This window comes from Podarcis filfolensis, assembly GCF_964270895.1.
Source record: "Podarcis filfolensis genome assembly, chromosome: 5".
Classification (NCBI taxonomy): domain Eukaryota; kingdom Metazoa; phylum Chordata; class Lepidosauria; order Squamata; family Lacertidae; genus Podarcis; species Podarcis filfolensis.
Window position 1 is genome coordinate 91,409,050 of NC_139608.1, and position 20,088 is coordinate 91,429,137.

General features: G+C 43.7%; 1 protein-coding gene across 4 annotated transcripts in view; it reads right to left on the reverse strand.

Annotated features, from left to right (window-relative positions):
• NSD2 (nuclear receptor binding SET domain protein 2) overlaps nt 1-20,088 on the reverse strand; it is a 75,571-nt gene that overhangs the window by 12,563 nt on the left and 42,920 nt on the right. For all 4 annotated transcript variants that reach the window (XR_014548615.1, XM_083615513.1, XM_083615514.1 and 1 more), the window contains 6 exons: nt 11,088-11,219; nt 10,408-10,531; nt 8,546-8,746; nt 5,260-5,439; nt 1,344-1,500; nt 929-1,134 (listed from right to left, as the gene is read on the reverse strand). Coding sequence is in view for 3 of the 4 variants with exons in the window: in XM_083615513.1 (XP_083471639.1) it covers nt 929-1,134; nt 1,344-1,500; nt 5,260-5,439; nt 8,546-8,746; nt 10,408-10,531; nt 11,088-11,219 (1,000 nt within the window). In the remaining variant the exon portion in view is untranslated. The remainder of the gene's footprint in view (nt 1-928; nt 1,135-1,343; nt 1,501-5,259; nt 5,440-8,545; nt 8,747-10,407; nt 10,532-11,087; nt 11,220-20,088) is intronic.

Below are 20,088 nucleotides of genomic sequence, written 5' to 3' on the forward strand. Positions count from 1 at the left end.
GTTACGTTCTTTTTTTTATAAAGATAACCCCTCTTAATACCATTTCTAAAACAAATATACAGTGGTGACCCGCAAGACAAATGCCTCGCAAGACGAAAAACCCGCTAGACGAAAGGGTTTACCGTTTTTCGATGCGCTTCGCAAGATGAATTTCCCTATGGGCTTGCTTCGCAAGACGAAAACGTCTTGCGATTTTTTCTCTTTCCCCCCCTTTTTCTAAGCCGCTAATAGCCTTTTAGCCGCTAAGCCTTTAATGGCGCTAATCCGCTAATAGGGTTGCTTCGCAAGACGAAAAAACCGCTAGACGAAGAGACTCGCGGAACGGATTATTTTCGTCTTGCGAGGCACCACTGTACCCATCTCTTTGGGTGAAAAGCAAGTTAACAAGCTTCTTCAAATGCAATGCAAGCAGAAACAAAGCGAGTTGAAAGCTGACCAATGCAGCCGCAATCCATTTATAGCATTGCGGTTCGTGGCTGAAGTGCAGCGGTGTTTTATTTTAAAAATGGTACTATCACATTGTATTACAGTACTCTGCAGGAGTGCCAGCTTGGCTCTGCAATCATGGTGCATGACCCTGGCACAGAAATTTGTGGGTACCTGGCCCTTTCACGGGGAATTTTGTAGGTGCTTGGGCACCCAGGTCCCCAGGGAGCTGGAACCTAAGGTACAGTAGAACCTCGGTTCCCGAACACCTCTGTTGTCGTACGTTTCGGTTCTCGAACGCCAAAAAACCAGAAGTAAATGTTTCTGTTTTTGAACGTTTTTCGGAACCCAAACATGTGACACGGCTTCCGCTGAGTGCAAGAAGCTCTTGCAACCAATGAGAAGCTGCACCTCGGTTTTCAAACGTTTTGGAACCAGATTTCGTTTGAGAACCAAGGTACGACTGTACTCTGTTTTTAGCTAAATGATTAAATAGCCATACCATTTTTGAAGACTTTTCCAATTCCTTTAATTCCCTGGTACCGACTTCCCCTGTCTCCTTCCATGTAGGGAAACACGCGAGCCTGATGCGTCCAGTAATAGTCTTTAGAGCCAAAGAAAAACACAGGAAACTCTCCAATCTCATGCTTCATTTTCTGGATATTTGGAGGGACGTTTTTTGGATGGCAGACTTCTGCAGGCCACCACCTGCCCCAAAAGAAGAAGGGAGAATTTGAGAACCTTGCTCTCTCTGAAGAAAACCAATAAAAGGTTGTTGAATCTCAGCCCCATTATGAATGAGCTCGTACAGGAATTCCCCCTGCCTTAAGCTGCTCAAGGAAAGGGTGGGATACAAGCATGCATTAATAAAAATAAAGGCCACTTCAAATAGTCATTCTATTTTTAGAAGTCCAAACCTGTAGTTTCCCAGTTTGACCCAAATAATATCCTGAAAATGGATTTTCTTTCCTGCTTTGCAGTCGTTGCAGTACCAGCTTCCATCCGGCATTTCAATGTTTAAACAATCTGGGTGAAACGCTGCAGGGCAAGATTCACAACATAAAAGGCTTCCCCCTGCAAGAAAAGAAATCCACATTTAAATAGCAATGTACTTGCTGAGCGGTCGGCAGCAGAAGTCAGCTAACGGGAGGAGAAAGGGAGCCTGGGACAACACGCAGTGATCTGCCTGAACACCTGGCCTCCCAGATGCCTCCGAACGGTGAACGTGATCCTTCAGAGGTAATGCAACTTTGTTCGGAACACGCTGCACTTCTAATCTAGGGGGGTGGAGCAACTTTTCTAGCCGGGGGGGGGGGGGCACATCTCTTCATGGGGAACCTTCCAAGGGCCACATGGCAGTGGCAGGCAGGCAAGAGCTACCAATAAAACTGGTCAGTCGCAGCAATGATTCTATTTCTTACGAATGCATTTTTGTCTGTGGAAAGAGGCAGGTTCCACAAACCTTTATGTATTTGTCACCAATACATGTTTTTAATGTTTGATCGCATCATCATCATCATTATTATTACTACTATTACTACTCTGTTGGGAGCCACCCAGAGTGGCTGGGGAAACTCAGCCAGATGGGCGGGGTATTATTATTATTATTATTATTATTATTATTATTATTATTATTAATAATAATTAAAAAAAAAAAAACAAGAACAACCCTCAAACCTTGTTGCTTGCATTTTTAACCATGCGTTTATTATGGTCAACCAATCAATGACAGAACGCGAGGGATTTTTGTACAAATTCACAACCTCGGTGAAACTAATTACGTAAAAATGATAAGCTAAAACTAACAATTATAAGACACCTGAGAGAGACTTATATCTCAATGTAGCTTAGATGTGGTTCTAAGACAGTCACCCATACAGGCATTAACCAGGCCATGACAATGGGCAGGTGTTTTCTTAACTGTCCAGTACTATATTCATTGGTCCCCTCAAGGAAGATACTGAGAAGGGACTCTATAGAATCTATGGCAAAGACTGAGGACAAAACTATCTTCTAAGAGGATATATTAGGTAAAGGTAAAGGGACCCCTGACCATTAGGTCCAGTTGTGACCGACTCTGGGGTTGCGGCGCTCATCTCGCTTTACTGGCCGAGGGAGCCGGCGTACAGCTTCCGGGTCATGTGGCCAACATGACTAAGCCGCTTCTGGCGAAACCAGAGCAGCGCACAGAAACGCCTTTTACCTTCCCGCCGGAGCGGTACCTATTTATCTACTTGCACTTGACGTGCTTTCGAACTGCTAGGTAGGCAGGAGCTGGGACCAAACAACGGGAGCTCACCCTGTCGCAGGGGTTCGAACCGCCGACTTTCCGATCGGCAAGCCCTAGGCTCTGTAGTTTAGACCACAGCACCACCCGTGTCCCATAGAGACTTAGTTGGTCTCTAAGCTGCTACTTAGGAACACGAGGGTACCTTTACCTTTAAGGTGTTACTGGACTGTTGCAGGGATTCGAACCGCTGACCTTCTGATTGGCAAGCCTTAGGCTTTGTGGTTTAACCCACAGCGCCACCCATGTCCCAAGAGGATATATTATGCCCTCTCTAACCTCAATAAATCTGTAATAAAAGGACATGTGTCTGCGTGCCTTACTGCAAGTGCTCCACACACTGATACATTTAGACATAGAATTGTAGAGTCTGAAGGAACCCCAAGTTTCACCTTGTGCAGGCACGTCCAACTCCCAAGAGACCTCGATCTACTCTCAGTATAAAAAAACTGGCAGTGATCTACACATTGTCATTGGAGGGAGGAGGAGCGTGTGTGGGGTGGGTGGATTGCCCAGAGTTGTTGAACCCACAGTTGACGAGCTTTTTCGGGGTAGAATTGCCCAGAGTTCTTCAGCTTTTATTTGTTAACTTTTGGTAAACTTTATTTAATCCCACGATCGATAAGGGCCCCTCCATCTACCAGGATGAGCCAGGGATCTAGCGGTAGATCGCCATCTACCGGTTGGACGTGCCTGACCTAGGGCGCCCAACCCCCTGCAATGCAGAAACATGCAAATTCCTGGGTTCTAAATGCGGTCTCCCCCCGCACGCACCCTCACAACACACACATTTTGGAAAGGCAAAGAAAGCTGTTTAAATAGAGTAAGCGAACTTTAAGGAAAGAAAACTTACTGCAGTAATAGATTCTATATACAGTGGTGCCCCGCAAGACGAACGCCTCGCAAGACGAAAAACCCGCTAGACGAAAGGGTTTTCCGTTTTTCGATGCGCTTCGCAAGACGAATTTCCCTATGGGCTTCCTTCGCAAGACGAAAGCCCATAGGGAAATCTCCAGGACAGCGGGGAAGCGCAGCGCGTCTTCCCCACTATCCTCGGACCTCCTCCGAAGGCTGGCGGTGGGGCGGAGAGACCTCCTCCCACCGCCAGCCTTCGGAAGGCTGCTCGGAAGGCTGGCGGCGGGAGGAGGTCTCTCCGCCCCACCGCCAGCCTTCGCAAGGCTCCTCCGAAGGCTGGCGGTGGGGCGGAGAGACCTCCTCCCCGCGCCAGCCTTCGGAAGGCTCCCCCGAAGGCTGGCGGTGGGGCGGAGAGACCTCCTCCCCGCGCCAGCCTACGGAAGGCTCCCCCGAAGGCTGGCGGTGGGGCGGAGAGACCTCCTCCCCGCGCCAGCCTACGGAAGGCTCCCCCGAAGGCTGGCGGTGGGGCGGAGAGACCTTCTCCCCGCGCCAGCCTTCGGATGGCTGTCCTGAAGACTTGCGGTGGGAGGAGGGTTTTCCTTCCCACCGCCAACATTCAGAATGCTGTTCTGAATGTTGGCGGTGGGGAGGAAAAACCCTCCTCCCACCGCAAGCCCAGGGAACAGAGGAGAAGCGCTGCGCGCCTTCCCCTCTGTTCCCGGACCTGTCCTGAAGGCTTGCGGTGGGGAGAAAAGCCCTTCTCTGCACCGCCAGCCTGGCAAGCGGTCTCCATAGGAACGCATTAATTGATTTTCAATGCATTCCTATGGGAAACCGTGCTTCGCAAGACGAAAAACTCGCAAGAAGAAAAAACTTGCGGAACGAATTAATTTCGTCTTGCGAGGCACCACTGTACCGTATTTTTGGCACTATAGGATGCACCCGACCATAGGACGCACCTTGTTTTAGAGGGGGAGAACAAGAGAGAAAAAATTCTCCCCCTCTCTGCTCAGCGCCCCTTCAGCGAAGCAGCAGGAGAAACGGAGCCCCTTCCATTTCTCCTCCCGCTTCACTGAAGGGGCGCTGGGCAGCTCTTCCTCTCTGCTGAAGCCAGGAGAGTCTTGCTCTCCCAGCTTCAGCAAAAGGAACCCAAAGCCTTCAGAGCACAGCGCGAGTTCCCGCTGCGCTCCAAAGGCTCCAGGGATAGCCGCCTGAAGCCTTTGGAGCACAACGGGAACTCGCGCTGCGCTCCAAAGGCTTCGGGTTCCTTTCGCTGAAGCTAGGAGAGTTGCTCTCCCGGCTTCAGCAAAAGGAACCCGAAGCCTGCAGAGCGCAGCAGGAACTCGCACTGCGCTCTGAAGGCTTCAGGCAGCTATCCCTGAAGCCTGGAGAGTGAGAGGGGTTGGTGTGCACCGACCCCTCTAGCTCTCCGGGCTTCAGCGAAAGCAACGCGAAGCCAAGGAGCGCGGAGGGAGCACTCCCTCTGCACTTCGGAGGCTTCGCGTTGCTATCGCTGAAGCCAAGGAGCCTGCATTCGCTCCATAGGACGCACACACATTTCCCCTTAATTTTTGGAGGGGAAAAAGTGCGTCCTATAGAGCGAAAAGTACGGTAATAATCTTTTCAAAACAGTGACATTTAAATGCCCGTTACTTTTATAAGAAAAAAAATAAAGATACTCCTTTATTTACCTTTCGAGCATACAAAGCACCAGCTTACATTGACATGCGCATGATGACTCTTCCCTTTAGTGGCAATAAAGTGGTTGGTGCAAACTATGCTGCTGGAAGTGATCACTGAGCACCCTGCAGCAACGCAACCGTCTCCAGCGTGATAAGCCACAGGGCAGCGGACGCAACGCACCATTTTGCCTGGCGGAAACAAAAATAAATAATAATACACGTGCATCACCCTTTAAGAAGATTGACTGAAAACATTGGGGAATCAATGGGAAATTTCATTGCCAATGGCCACGGTTCGCATGGGAAATCTTACGATGCAGGCTCACTGCACTCGGTCAGCACTCAATCTTAATTTGCACTGATCTGCACCGAATGAGCAAAAGCAAGAACCTCCTTTGCCTTCCCTGCTCCCAAGTCTACCCCAACTAAAAGATGAGCAGCCTTTTGGCTAGTAAGGCTGCTCTGGCACAGTGATTTCAATGCCCCACCCTAAGACAACCGTATCAGCAAGCAAGCACTAAGGTCTGGGCTTTAGGGTACTGTAGCTGAAGTAGGATCTGGGTGCAGAGGTATTCCTCAGCGTCAGCAAACTGATGCAAAACAGAAGTGTGGCAAAACTTTACATGGTGTGTATCAGGGTGAATGTGGAATGAATGTTATACGTTGTCTAGCGTTTCGTTTGCATCAACTCTCAGTGCTAATCTTGCAAATTTCTCTGTTAACAGAATTAATGCAAAATGCATTAATTTTGCATTATGAGACTTGCCCTAAAAATTCAACAAGTTTACTGAACTGGGCAATTTCTGCTCTAAAAGGTCTTATACTGCATAAGGCAGTATTCAGAAATACTATAAAATTAATGAGTGTTAAAATTGTGCTTGGATTGGTAATAAGTGGTAATTAGTGATAAAAGTTATTAAGATTATGCAAAAAAGGTATTGATAATTGGTTGAAAAATATGGATATAGTATATGTTATGGTACAAAGTTTAAACATTTGATAAAGGGTAAGAATTTGCTGAATTTAATATTTGAATGGGAATACAAAAAGGGGAAGGTGCGAGGAGGTCAAGAACATAAGCATATGAAATTGAGGTTATTGGAAAAATGGAGTGGTTTTATTTTTTCTTTGTTTAAATTTAATCTTTCTTAATTAGTTGTGTTTTTCTTTCTGTATTTTTTTCTTTTTTTGTGTGTTTTTTTTGTAATTTATGGTTTTTTATTCTGTGAATTTCTACTTTTCTTTTTTGTAAAACTTCAATAAAAATCTTATACAAAAAAAAAATTCAACAAGTTTAAGGAACTGGGCAATTTCTGCTCTAAAAGGTCTTATACTGCATAAGGCAGTAAAGTAAAGCGGGTATCTATATTGAGCATAACTATAAGAAATAAGAGTTTAAAATCCAAGTCTTATTGATTTTAATGAAGGAGTCATTCACATGGTGGAATCAATATGACAACTTCTGCACCTTCCACCTCTGTTGAATACTTAATGATTTATGGCCTCCCTTCGGAGACTTATCCTTGCCTCATTCCAAAGTAGAAACTGAGCTCATCTCAACTATTTACCACTCCCCACCATGCCCCGACAGAATTTCTGTGACGTTTTAAGACCACACATGCAAACTATCATCAAGTATGTTCAGATGAGAGAAATAACATTCCGCATATGGAAATTATTTTTTAAAAAACAGAAGCATTTTTACTTGGTATTATAGGTCAGGACATTAATAGGCAAGATGTTAAATTGTTTTTATATGCAACAACTGCAGCAAGAGTATTGTTAGCCCAGAAATGGAAACAAGAAGAAATTCCGATAAAAGAAGAATGGCAGACGAAATTAATGGACTATGCAGAATTGGACAAAATGACAGGAAGGATTTGAAACCGGAGGGACCAGAGATTTACAGAAGATTGGAAGAAGTATATGAATTATTTGAAGAGCAACTGTAACCAACAAATTACGCTGGTAGGACTACAAGAGGTTTTGTAAGCAGAAATATACGAAGTGTTACAAAGTAGAAAAAGATAGAGATATTGGTTATGAGTTTGAAATGTAATAGGGAAGATAAGAAATGCAGACTGAGAGATTAGATTGGAAAATTTTCAGACAGGATTGATGGAAGTCAAAAATTTGAATAAGATGTAAAAGTATATTTAATTACTGTTGAAAATGATATGTTAAAAAAACTAATAAAATTATATATATATAAAAGAAAATTGTTTTCGCTCTTCCTTCAGCCTTTTTACAACCATCTTCTCCCCCATTTTATGCCCATCATCCTCACAGTGTCCTGTCCATCAATAAACTGTTCACAGCAATCAGTTATGGGACAGAACTGGACACCAGCCCCAACCTGCATAACGAGACCATGCAAATAATGCTCTTTAAATAATATCCAAATATAATGGTTCAGTTCTGACAATCCTCCCAAACCATGGGGTGCTAGAACAACGAGCAGCGACGAGCATCAGGTGCCTCTGGGTTCCCCTCTGTTTGTAGGGGAAGATTGGACACTCAGCTTCTGTTCTATAGCAAAGAACTCATTCCGATGAAATTCATTCGACAAAACAGGACTTATCCACATCCTGGCTTCATTCTTAATGGCCATGTGGAAATTCCCAATACAGCAGAACCTCTACTTACGACCACCTCTACTGGGCCCAATCCAAGTTGCGACCATGGCAAACCCGGAAGTAAATACTGTATTTTTCGCTCTATAAGACGCACCAGACCATAAGATGCACCTGGTTTTTGGAGGAGGAAAACAAGAAAGAAAATATTTTGAATCTCAGAAGCCAGAACAACAAGAGGGATCGCTGCGCAGCGAAAGCAGCGATCCCTCTTGCTGTTCTGGCTTCTGGAATAGCTGCGCAGCCTGCATTCGCTCCACAAGATGCACACACATTTCCCCTTACTTTTTAGGAGGGAAAAAGTGAGTCTTACAGAGCAAAAAATATGGTACTTCTGCTATTTGCGCATGCACAGAAGCAGCTGCCACCAAATGCGTCTGCGCACAGCGGCACTTCTACCAGCAACCCAGATCGACTTATGGACGGCCCTCTGGAACTGATTACGTCCACAAGTAGAGGTTCCACTGTATATGGAATTTTATCCTAGTACTAGTTATTTCTGAGAGCTTCTGCTGCTGGCATGGAAGCTCTTCATGCTTTTCGCTGAGTGTTCACATGACAAATGGCAGTAGCATCTAGGCTGTGGATAACAATGTGTGTGAATCACCTCTGCGACAGTACTTTAAATACATAAGGTGGGGGAAGTAACAGAAAATAAATACCTTTGGATACTTTGGGATTTGAAGGGTTAGCAACGTGACAGTTCGCACAACTGTGGAGAGGGCATCGGAAACCCCTGTTCTCAAACACCGTGAGGCGAAACTTTTTCACACAAGCTTCGTGGTAGAATTTTCCGCAGTGGGATACAATACAGCGTTTCACTACTGATTTTTTCTCTTTACACACAAAACATGTGTGAACACCTAATAAAAAGAATTAAAAACAAGTTGAATGTTTTCAAACTCTAAAGACTAATACAAAAACACCTTGCTTCTACTGGTAATTAATTAAAACACCAGAAACTGAAGTTTCTAAATTAAAAATCCGCCACCACACTTAATAAACATTATGACTGATTAGTCTTCACATGTACTTCTTCACTAATGCATCTCCTATGAATATTTAAGACCAAGATCCTAAATGCCTCTATCAAGGAAGCCAGAGTTTCCACCTTTTTTCAGACATATTTTTTCAGCAGATGCACTATTTATACATCAGTGAGCTACCTGTATCTTAAGTTTTCTTACATTTCATTGCCCTGCCATGATGTGCAAGCAGGGCTCAATTTCTTACAGATAAAAACATTCCCAATATTATATATAACATGAAGTACATGCACTTTCTGACACCCCCCCCCGAAAGGCAAATGTATCCAATCCCTATGAAAGCCATTATGAGAGAAGACTGGGTGGGCCGTAACCCTGTTCAGGGCAAACATCTACCTTAAATTATAGTTTCCAAAAGTACATTCAGATTCTAGAACATCTAAAATGTCTCAGGGGTTTAGGCAGGTTTTGTATCCCAAACTGAAAATGTGTTTAGCACCGTAACAAAGAAAGGAACACAACACCTGAAAAGAGAGAGATGTGATATTCTAATAATGTAAAAAGAGGCCTGGTGGATTGACGCGAAAAGCTGCAGGAGATGACTGCAACAGTGCACTTTCCACTTGTGATTCGCAGCAACAACAGAGAGAGACATACTGCCTCTGTATACAGTGGTACCTTGATTCTCAAACGGCTTGTTACTTGAACAATTTGAACCCAATCTCTGCAAACACAGAAGTGTTCCGGTTTGCAAGCTTTTTTCGGAAGCCGAATGTGCTCTGTTTTGAGTGTTACGCTTCCGTTTTGAGTGCCACACTTCCATTTTGAGTTCCACACTTCCGTTTTGAGTGTTACATTGAGGTCTGCCCGTTTTTGCTATTTATTTTGCGTTTTTATTTTTGCGGCTCTTTTTGTGTGTGTGACTGTGTGAAACCCAGTTCAACTACAGATTGATTGATTTTGTGACTGCAGTACATTGTTTATTGCTTTCATTTTGTGGATCAATGGTCTTGTTACATAGCAAAATTCATGTTAAGTTGCCGTTTTAGGGGTTGCTTTTCAAAGTCTGGAACGGATGAGTCCATTTTGCATTAATTTCTACAGGAAAATGCGCCTTGTTTTTAGAACGCTTTGGTTTTAGAACGGACTTCTGGAATGGATTAAGTTTGAGAACCAAGGGACCACTGTACATTTCCACAGGCAGGTTCACACAATCCATCACAGAAGCACCACAAGCAGAAAAAAGTAACACCGCAAGGAATGTTTACTGAGCAACTTGTTCCTGATTACCCATGCAATTCAACCAAGTCCTAAACTTGCAAGAAAAGGCAAAGCTCTTTCAGATCACTAGCCGAGAAAACCAGAGGAAAGCCTTCCCAATCCCAAATAAGAAAGATTTTTTGCAGTAGGGGGGAAAAAAACTTAGAATGAACTTGCTAATGGAAATCTTATCCTCCAGGTGAGCATGGCATTAAAAGATAACAATTTCTTCAAACGAAATATGCAAATATTGCTGGCATGCATGAGCGAAGACTTGCCTGAAGAGCATTCGCTGCAAATAAAGTGTTCCGAGGCCTTTCCAGAGAAGCCGGTGCATCTTGCATGAAAAGCACCAAAACACCGTCCTTCACAGAGCAGCAAGTCTCCAGGCTTTTCACAGAGCTACGAGAAGAAAAAAAGTTAGAGTTGAAAAAGGGTACAGGATACTGATGAACTGTTTCTGTCCTTCTCAGCTACCTTTCTCAGTTTTATGACATATTTAAAACCACATGTCTATTCCACAATTTCAATCCTGTATGTATGAGGAAAGGAACAGGAAAACCCTCCTCTCTCCACTCATTAACAACCTTTTTGATCCTTCGGTGAGAGCAATTAAAATCTTGCCCAATTCTATTTATGCCTACAGAGCAGTGCATGTTACTGAGATCACTTCAGAGTACAGTCGTACCTCGGAAGTCAAACAAAATCCGTTTTGGAAGTCCGTTCGGCTTCCAAAATGTTCAGAAACCAAAGTGCGGCTTCTGATTGGCTGCAGGAAGCCACAGAAGCCCCGCTGGAAGTTTGGCTTCCAAAAATAGTTTGCAAACCGGAACAGTCACTTCCAGGTTTGCGACGTTCGGGAGGCAAAACATTCAGGAACTAAGCTGTTTGACTTCCAAAGTGCGACTGTACATAAAACAGCAGCCTGTCGCCTACTCAAACAAAATGTCCCCCTTACCTGACAAACGTATTCTTTCCTTGTTGCTCCTCCACGGTCAGACTTCTTGTATGACAGAGAGGCTTCTGCAAGACCTTCGTCTGCACTTTCATAAGGAGACTCTGATCTCTCGTCTCCTTGACTGTCTGAAATCTAAAAGAGAATTAATAAAAGGAGGAATTCAGTGTCACATTCTTTCAAATACTGTTTGCGCAAGCACTGCAGCTTGCCAGATGCAACAACCCCCTCTCCCCTCCCTGCCCCCCATGCTGTTCTAAGGGTTCCCCCAACCTCCCCAGAGCCAGTCAGGGGCATGAGAGAGGGGAAAGCCCCATTTTGCAAGTGCAAGTCTTGGCACAGGGCTTCCTCTGATGGGATGTGTTAGGTGAATCCTGCCCAAACTTTCTTGCATTCTCATTTAACAAACTCCTTTTTTTGTGACAGAAGACCCCTGCAAGTATGAGCGTGCGTGGCCCACTGTTATCGACTAGGCTCTACTATAAGCAAAAGGGAAATTGTCCTAAAAAGAAAAAGCATTTATGACATTTCAATGGAACATCTGTCAAATACACAGTGAGTGAAAGGTTTCCTATTCTGACATGGGTGCTTCCTAGTGGATAGGCTGTCTAAGAATACCGTATTTTTCCCTCGATAAGACGCACCAGACCACAAGACGCACCTAGTTTTTGGAGGAGGAAAACAAGAAAAAAAATATTCTGAATCTCGGAAGCCAGAACAGCAAGAGGGATCACTGCACAGTGAAAGTAGCAATCCCTCTTGCTGTCCTGGCTTCTGGGATAGCTGCGCAGCCTGCATTCGCTCCATAAGATGCACACACATTTCCCCTTACTTTTTAGGAGGGGAAAAGTGAGTCTTATAGAGCAAAAAATACGGTACTTAGAATGGAGCAGGAAAAACCTATTCTTGGATTCAATTCATCATTATTGTTATTAGAAACTGGAAGAGAGAAAAGTTCCAAGAAGGGCATGTCTGCTGAAGGTGATAGCTCTGTGGTTCTGCAAGAAATCTCCTTGTAGATTTAGCAGTGCTTCGGAATCTCTGCCAACAGCAGAGAACAATATCCAGTGAAATATCAGTGGACCACGATAGAATCTGGTTCTGAGCCAAGGTAACGAGGAAATGGGAAGTGAGAAGGGAAGCCAAAGAAGTGTTAAGAGTCAGTTGATGGTGCTCGGGAGAAATAAATGCTAAGACATAAATCCAGACAGTTAAATTTGAGATCAGGAAATTTAGCTAAATGTGTTTAAAACTTACAACCTGGCTGCATATACAATGTGATTCCAACATGCAAGTGTAGAAACTGATAGAGTTCAGACTACGGCTTTCAGAGCTTATGAAGAGCTTTCTCTCAGAGTGAGGACAGCACAGTAACTAAAGAGGCACTTTTTCCCCAGAAGAAATATTGAATGTGCATTGCCTCAAAAAGTGGCCCAGATATGCTACCTGATATAGGATGCTCTCTTTCGCTGAGAGTGATATCCTGAACATGCATACTTACAAACTTTGCAGAATTCAGATTTTCTTTGTGGTTATTTGACAAGTACAAAATCTACATAACCCTAAAAATTCTAGGAATTCTCTTGCACAATTTTGCGGAAGTGAACTACCAAAATTATTTGCTAAACATGCTGCATATTAGCTAACACACTAAAAAGCACTCTCTCCAGTTCATTGTACGTGGCAGATAATGTATTTGTGTTCGGTTTTAACTGCTGTTCCTCTCTTACTGTTTTTATGAAAATGCAATTTTAAATGTTATAAGCTGTCCTAAATGGTCTTTTCCATCAAGAGGGTAGGATATAAATGCTTAAATTAACATACATAAACACAAGCAGACAACAATATAAATAACTGGGTTAATAGCTAGTCTCAACCAAGAAGGTCGAGGGTTTAATTCCTCCAAGCCAGCTCCAAAATTTTGTCCCACTAAAATGCTTACATTGTTCCAGTTTCCTATATTAGTTTGTATGCTTTGTCATCATTATTTTAAATTGCACTGTCAAACCCCCTGGAGATCTAAAGGTCTAGAATATAAATTACAAAAAAATAAAAAATAAGCAAGTTAACTTTATTTATTTACACCATTTATATACCACTTTTCCAGTACGTTTCCACATATAATGGAATGTGTTTTAGGCTTTTCGTGGTTTTATCCCTCTGGAGAGCTGGGGGAGCCTTGTGAAATGGGGCCCACCACCCAAAGACTGATAAATCCCTAAGGGCTCTGGAATATTTTTGGGCAGTTATGGTTGGAATAGCTGCTGAAACCCTAGTGGGCCTCAGGGATTACTTGGGTGGTTGCTATTGATTGCTCCCGAGTGCCCTCTTTCCTGAGCAGAATCCACGCAACATCTTGGTACACACCGGAACTGAGGGCAATGAAGCAAGCAGGAATACAGCGGGGTCACAAGTGGGAAAAGGCTCACGACTGTCTGGCTGAAGTGAGAGACTATTATCAGTCCACTCCGAGTTAGTGATGGAAGTGTAGAAACCGCCCTGCCCCCCACTGCACCCTTTCAGTGTTGTGCAGAGGAGCTTTCCAATGCGGTGTAGGACCTTTTGAAATATGGCCCAAGGAAGGGATAGCAGAACGAACGGTAGAAAGCTGTGCTGCGTTTGCAAGATGCTCCGAGGATAGTCGCCTGTATCCATCAAGACTTGGGCTCCACAAATAAAGCAGCGTCAATCGTGGAAGTGTCTGATCTGGTTTTGCGGAATGACTTTTGAGTTATTCCAGCTTGAAGGATGTGGACAAGGTGCCTGGGCGAGTCTGGTCAGCCACTTGTATACTTGACTCTTGCCATCCATTGCTTATTTTGTCTAGCAGGGAGTCGGTCCACGAGGGCTGTAAATGTCTGATGGAGGCAGCAGTCTCAGCTTCTTTAAAATAAGCCATTATTATATTACCCCTGAAGAAATCTAGCCTATTAAGTCAGCGGTGAACATTCCCTTCCTGGCCAAGGTGATCAAAAGATCAGTACATCAGTAATAAAAAGATTTGGATTACACTAATCTCACTTTGGGATTTTTAGTTGGGTTTCAGGGCTAGTTTTGGGGCAGAAACTATGCTTGGCATGACCTTTGTTGAGAAAAAGACAAGAGGACTGCTTCCTTATTGATTCTCCTGGATCTCTCAGTGGCTTTGGATGCAATCAGCCTTCTGTATATAGCTTTCTACATTACGTCTGGGAGACAGGAGGCGCTGCTTGATGGTTCTGCTCCTTTTGGGATAGCCATTACCAGAAGACAGTGCTTGGGGGTTATTGCTGGATCCCCTGGCAGTAGTGCTTTGATGTTCAGCAGGGTTCTGTTCTTTTACCCGTGCTGTTTAGCATCTCCATGAAATACTAGGTCATCTGGAGATCTGTTCTGAGGTGTCACCAGTATACAAATGACACTCAACTTTAATCTCTCTCTTTCATCAGATGCTGGAAATGCTGTGGTTGTCCTGAAGCAGAGTTTGGGCATGGGTTGGATGAACTGGCTAGATAAGGGTGAATAAACCAAGTTCCAATCGAGATAAAAACAATGTCTTGTTGGCTGGTGGCTCATTCATCGAACCATCCAAGTGAATGGTGTCCAGTTTGTTCTACATGGAGGTGCCGTCTAGGAGTGCTTAGTAATCCACTTAGTAAAGCACTGTAGCTCAAGTAGCATCTGCAGCTTGAAGTGTCTTTTAGCAGCTTCAACTGATGCACCAACTGTAACCTTGTCTGGATTGAGTTGGCTTGACCACAATTTCCCACAATCTAGTAACCTCCCACTTACCATGGCAATGTATTGTATGTAGGGCTGCCTATAAAAGTACCGTATTTTTCGCTCTATAACACGCACCCTACCATAACACGCACATAGTTTTTAGAGGAGGAAAACAAGAAAAAAAATATTCTAAACGAAACAGTGAATGTATGATTTTTGTGGTTCATGCTGTGGCCACAGACTTGGGATCTGACGGTGAATTTGGGGTGACCCAGTGCAAAAATCCTGAGGATCCATGTGGATCCGTGCTTTGTAACCACGTTTTAAGGGGGGAGGGAAGGAAAAGCACTCAAGGGACAAGAGCACGTGTGGGGTGTGTGGAGAAGGATGCTGCTAATAATGCAGGCGAGGGGTTTAAGGGGAGAAGGAACATGCGTGGGGTGGGTGGAGAAGGATGCTGCTAATAATGCAGGTGAGGGGTATAAGAGGAGAAGGCTCCTCTCCTCTCCCGTTTTGCTCCTTTAAAGTAAGCAGGCTCTCTGTCCCTCTCACCTCCCCACTCAGCGGCTCTTCTCCCGCTGTGCTGTTTCAAAGCGAGCCACGGAGGAGGGAAGGAAGGGGAACCATGGATCCTCTGCTCACGACTGCAGCAGATCCCCCCACCATCCGTAGGCATTCGCTCCATAACACGCACAGACATTTCCCCTTACTTTCTAGGAGTAAAAAAGTGAGTGTTATGGAGCAAAAAATACAGTAAGTCTCTAGAAACTGTGCTTTGTCAGCTGTGATGGCTTCCAGTCCATTTCTGGGCCCAAAATGAAATATTGGCTTTCATCTTTAAATCCCTAAGTGGTTTGGGCTGAGGTTACCTGAAAGACGACCTTCTCCCATATTTAGCTACACAAACATTAAGGCCCTCTTTGGAGACCCTGCTTGGGGTGCATCTTCCTCACCCCAAATGACTTAAGGCAGGTTAGCAGCAGGAAGAGGTTGGTTTTGGTAATGGCCATACGCTGTGGTCTAAACCACTTTTCCACCTTTGCACTAAGTGTACAAAGAAATGTATTAAGGGAAGGCATTATTTACACAACACTACCATGTAAACGGTATGTAGTGGGTGGAACTAGGGATGCGGGTGGCGCTGTGGTCTAAACCACTGAGCCTAGGACTTGCCAATCAGAAGGTTGGCGGTTTGAATCCCCGCGACGGAGTGAGCTCCTGTTGCTCAGTCCCAGCTCCTGCCAACCTAGCAGTTCGAAAGCACGTCAAAGTGCAAGTAGATAAATAGGTACCACTCCGGCGGGAAGGTAAACAGCGTTTCCGTGCGCTGCTCTGGTTCACCAGAAGCAGCTTAGTCATGCTGGCCACATGACCCGGAAAAACTGTCTGCGGACAAACACCGGCTCCCTCAGCCAGTAAAGAGAGATGAGCACCGCAACCCCAGAGTCATTTGCGACTGGACTTAACTGTCAGGGGTCCTTTACCTTTTTTTAATACCAGTTATAGCACACAGCCTTTTCAGGGAAGCTAGCCTGGCACAGTCTGTGTGGCCATTCTGGCCCCAGCTGAACATCTGTCTGTTTACTCATGCCTTCCAAAAAAAATGTGTGCCCCAGGCCTCTCAGTTTTTAATTAAATAATAATCTTGAGGGTGCTGTGTGCAAATGTTTTTGCTGTATTTGTTTCGCTTTGATTTTATGCTTTTTGTTTTATATTTACATTATTTCTATTGTAAGTTGCACAGAATTTTGTGTTATGCAACAGCATACAAAAGCTGGAGAGGGAGGGAGAGAGAGAGAGAGAGAGAGAGAGAGAGAGAGAGAGAGAGAGAGAGAGATGATAGACAGATATAGTAATAGTGGCGTACATAGAATAAAAATAAGAACGTGCACTTCATGGGCTTCCAGCTGTTTTTCTGACCCAATTCAAAGTGCTAGCATTAACCTATAAAATCTGAAAATGGTCTGGATCCAGATAACTGAAAGAGACCACTTGTCCCCAGTATGAACCTGTTCAGATGCTTAAGTCATCATCAAAGCCTTGCTCCCCCTACTCTCTGAAATTAGACATCTTTTTTGGTGATAATAGTCAGACTTTTTCCGCCTCAGGGAGGTTTGATGTAACCTCAACTCTCCCTTCTTTAAAAGTAGGTAAGAGCTTTCATTTTAAGAAGGCTTTTGTTGTTAGGGCTAGGCGTGATTTTTATATCATTTTATTGTTGCACTGATGCAATCTGGATTTTTTTTTAAAAAACTGTTGAATTCCACAGTATTTAAATTATGCTATATTGCAATGCTAAGCCTTATGGTTAGCCATCTTGGATTTCTGGCACGAAGCAAAGGGCAGCACATCAATGGTTTAAATAAACTGTTTATTGTGTAAACAATCCTCTATTTACTTTCAAGTGTCATCTCCGAAAGTCTATTGAATGTACTGTAAACGCCATATAAGATTTGGGCTAATGTAGGAGAACAGCGAGGAACGCGGGTGGCGCTGTGGGTTAAACCACAGAGCCTCGGACTTGCCGATCAGAAGGTCGGCGGTTTGAATCCCCGCGACAGGGTGAGCTCCCGTTGCTCAGTCCCTGCTCCTGCCAACCTAGAGTTCGAAAGCACGTCAAAGTGCAAGTAGATCAATAGGTATCTATTACCTTCTCTAGCGGGAAGGTAAACAGCGTTTCCGTGCGCTGCTCTGGTTCGCCAGAAGCAGCTTAGTCATGCTGGCCACATGACCCGGAAGCTGTATGCCGGCTCCCTCGGCCAGTAAAGCGAGATGAGCGCCGCAACCCCAGAGTCCGTCACGACTGGACCTAATGGTCAGGGGTCCCTTTAGGAGAACAGTGAACATGACAAACTACCGTTAAATTTTTGAAACCTTTTAAACACGCCTGGACAGACAAAGCACCCAGCTCTAGTTGCACACTGCTAGTCATACTACTGGTTCCTGAAATGAAGGTACACAACTTCATCCACATTAAGAGTTCACTGTCAATTGGATGAGCGCTAAGAGGATACAAAGTGCTGTCCAAATGCATACGCATGAACCAAAGCCTGCACCCAAGCTATACCCATTTCCACGTCTGCTAGGGTAAAAGAAACAACAAAAATAAAATGTCAGAACTAAATAAAAAACAATAATAATGTTTAGTATGAATTTAAAATACAGCACCAGGAATTTAAGGTACGCATTTGGAATATCTTAAACTATAGGAATTGGGAAATTTCCAGTTTGAATCTCACCTCACTAGGTGGTTTTGGACAGAGAAATGGCCCTATACCCAGCCTTCATTTTTAAATCTCCAAAAAGCCTGCCAAATAACAAAATACATCAAGAGAATTTTTATAAGCTAGGCCTTTGCGCAGCCTTATCAATCTCTGGAGCCAGCCAGGCTCTAAAGCAAATGTCAGAACTGTAGCGTCAACCACATAGACCATTTTAAATATATGACAGCTTGATTTAGGATATATAATAGCTTTCGTTATCGTTAGTAATTCAGTATTTCATATGCAATACAACCTACAGTGAAAAGAGCATAATGGCAAAGTAATATTATAGAGATTTTAGAAATTTATAATCTCTAAAGTAGGAGCCAGAAAACATTTTAATCTGTAACTATAGGAACCTAGGAATCTCCATTATACAGAGTCAGACCATTGGGTCCATCTAGGGTTTCAAAGCAAAATTATCTCCCAGACCTACCTGGAGATGCCAGGGAGGTGATCTATACTGAGCTACAACCCTTCCTATAAAACCTATGTTTAAAACCACAGAACAACAGAGATAGTTAATTCCAAACAACCTGTACTAACAAACTAGGCTCCTCACCTAACCTTACCGGCCAGCCACACTTCCGGTAAATATCAATACCAAGATGCATTTAATGTCTTTTTTTGGCCAGCACATTTGGCCATTAGAAAAAGAGTACTACAGAGGTGAAACCACAAAGTTCACAAAGTGAACTGAAATCTGAGGAACTGAGAGCAGTGGCAAAGTGGAGGCATTTAGGGAAACGTAAGGGGGGTAATGAAGACTCACATCAGCCTGCCTGGGCATCTGGCGAAAGGGGCTACAATTATTACTATAGAAAGAAGGCTACAAAAATGACACTTGGGACACTCATAGGAGCTTTGTTGGTTCTTATTCATATTTATTGCTGGATGATGTATGTGCAGGAAAGAAAAGTACAGCACGTGTTAGATAACAAACAAGTTTTAGCATGTTGCAGAAACACACATAACTGTGCATGCACGTAACACTCATTTGGCATTTCCTATTAATATAGGAAATGATGTGGTACAGACTACTTTTCTAAAGTAAGTTATCATACAAAATAATTTTCTAGCTGATCTGACAGCAATTGGCTGATTTGACCATGAAGGTTTGCAGTCAAAACACAACTAAAATGTCATTTACAATTTGGATGCAGCAAGATGGCATCCCCTCCTACGGGATATATTGAACCATAGAACTCGAAACTCTCATTTTTCGGACACTAACAGTGCTGTTTAGCCAATGGAATTATCCAGCTTTTGCCCTTGACAACGTTTGACGCCCCATCCCCAGGAACCTAATCCTCATATAAGATAAGATCTACCCATATAACACAAAGACAACTGTTGAAGCCTAAGGGGTTTAATGGCTTATCTTGTCAAATTCCATGCGGTATACTTTGCTACAGACAAGAAGTATGTTGGCTTGAAGAGGATAGGAATATCTGAATATACCTTTAAAAAAATGAACTGCCAAATATTTTCTTTGCTTAAGATATTCAGGAAAGGAAAACTGGAAAAAAACACCCTTCACTTTCAAGACAAAATTTAACAAGCCTTTTTGTTCACATAAAAATTGGTAGAATACACAAGATCACTATATGCCGCTGATAAAAGCTGATAAAGCAAAGCAACCCAGGAGCAAGGCAAAGAAAAATATCTGTTTAGTCTGATAACCTCAAAAAGGTCATGGGAATCAATAGGTTCACACTGCCTATTTGCAGTGCTTGTGAAACTTAACAATAGCACAGTGTATCACAACACCCGAAGCAGTCGACACCTGCAAATTACCCATTTTTGAATACAGTGCCCAATACAACCCTAGGACCTTATGGTGAAGGGCAGGTGAGAAATCAAATTAACAACAGGAAGGAAGGTAGCAAGTAACTCCTGCTTTATTGATAGGAAATCTGTATTATCTGCCTAGGTTAACTATTACCTAACAGACCTAACAAGAATGAGGAAACAGATGCAAAAGTGCTAGACTGGCACAATATTCCCTTGTAATAGGGCACCTCTTTTTATTGGGGGGG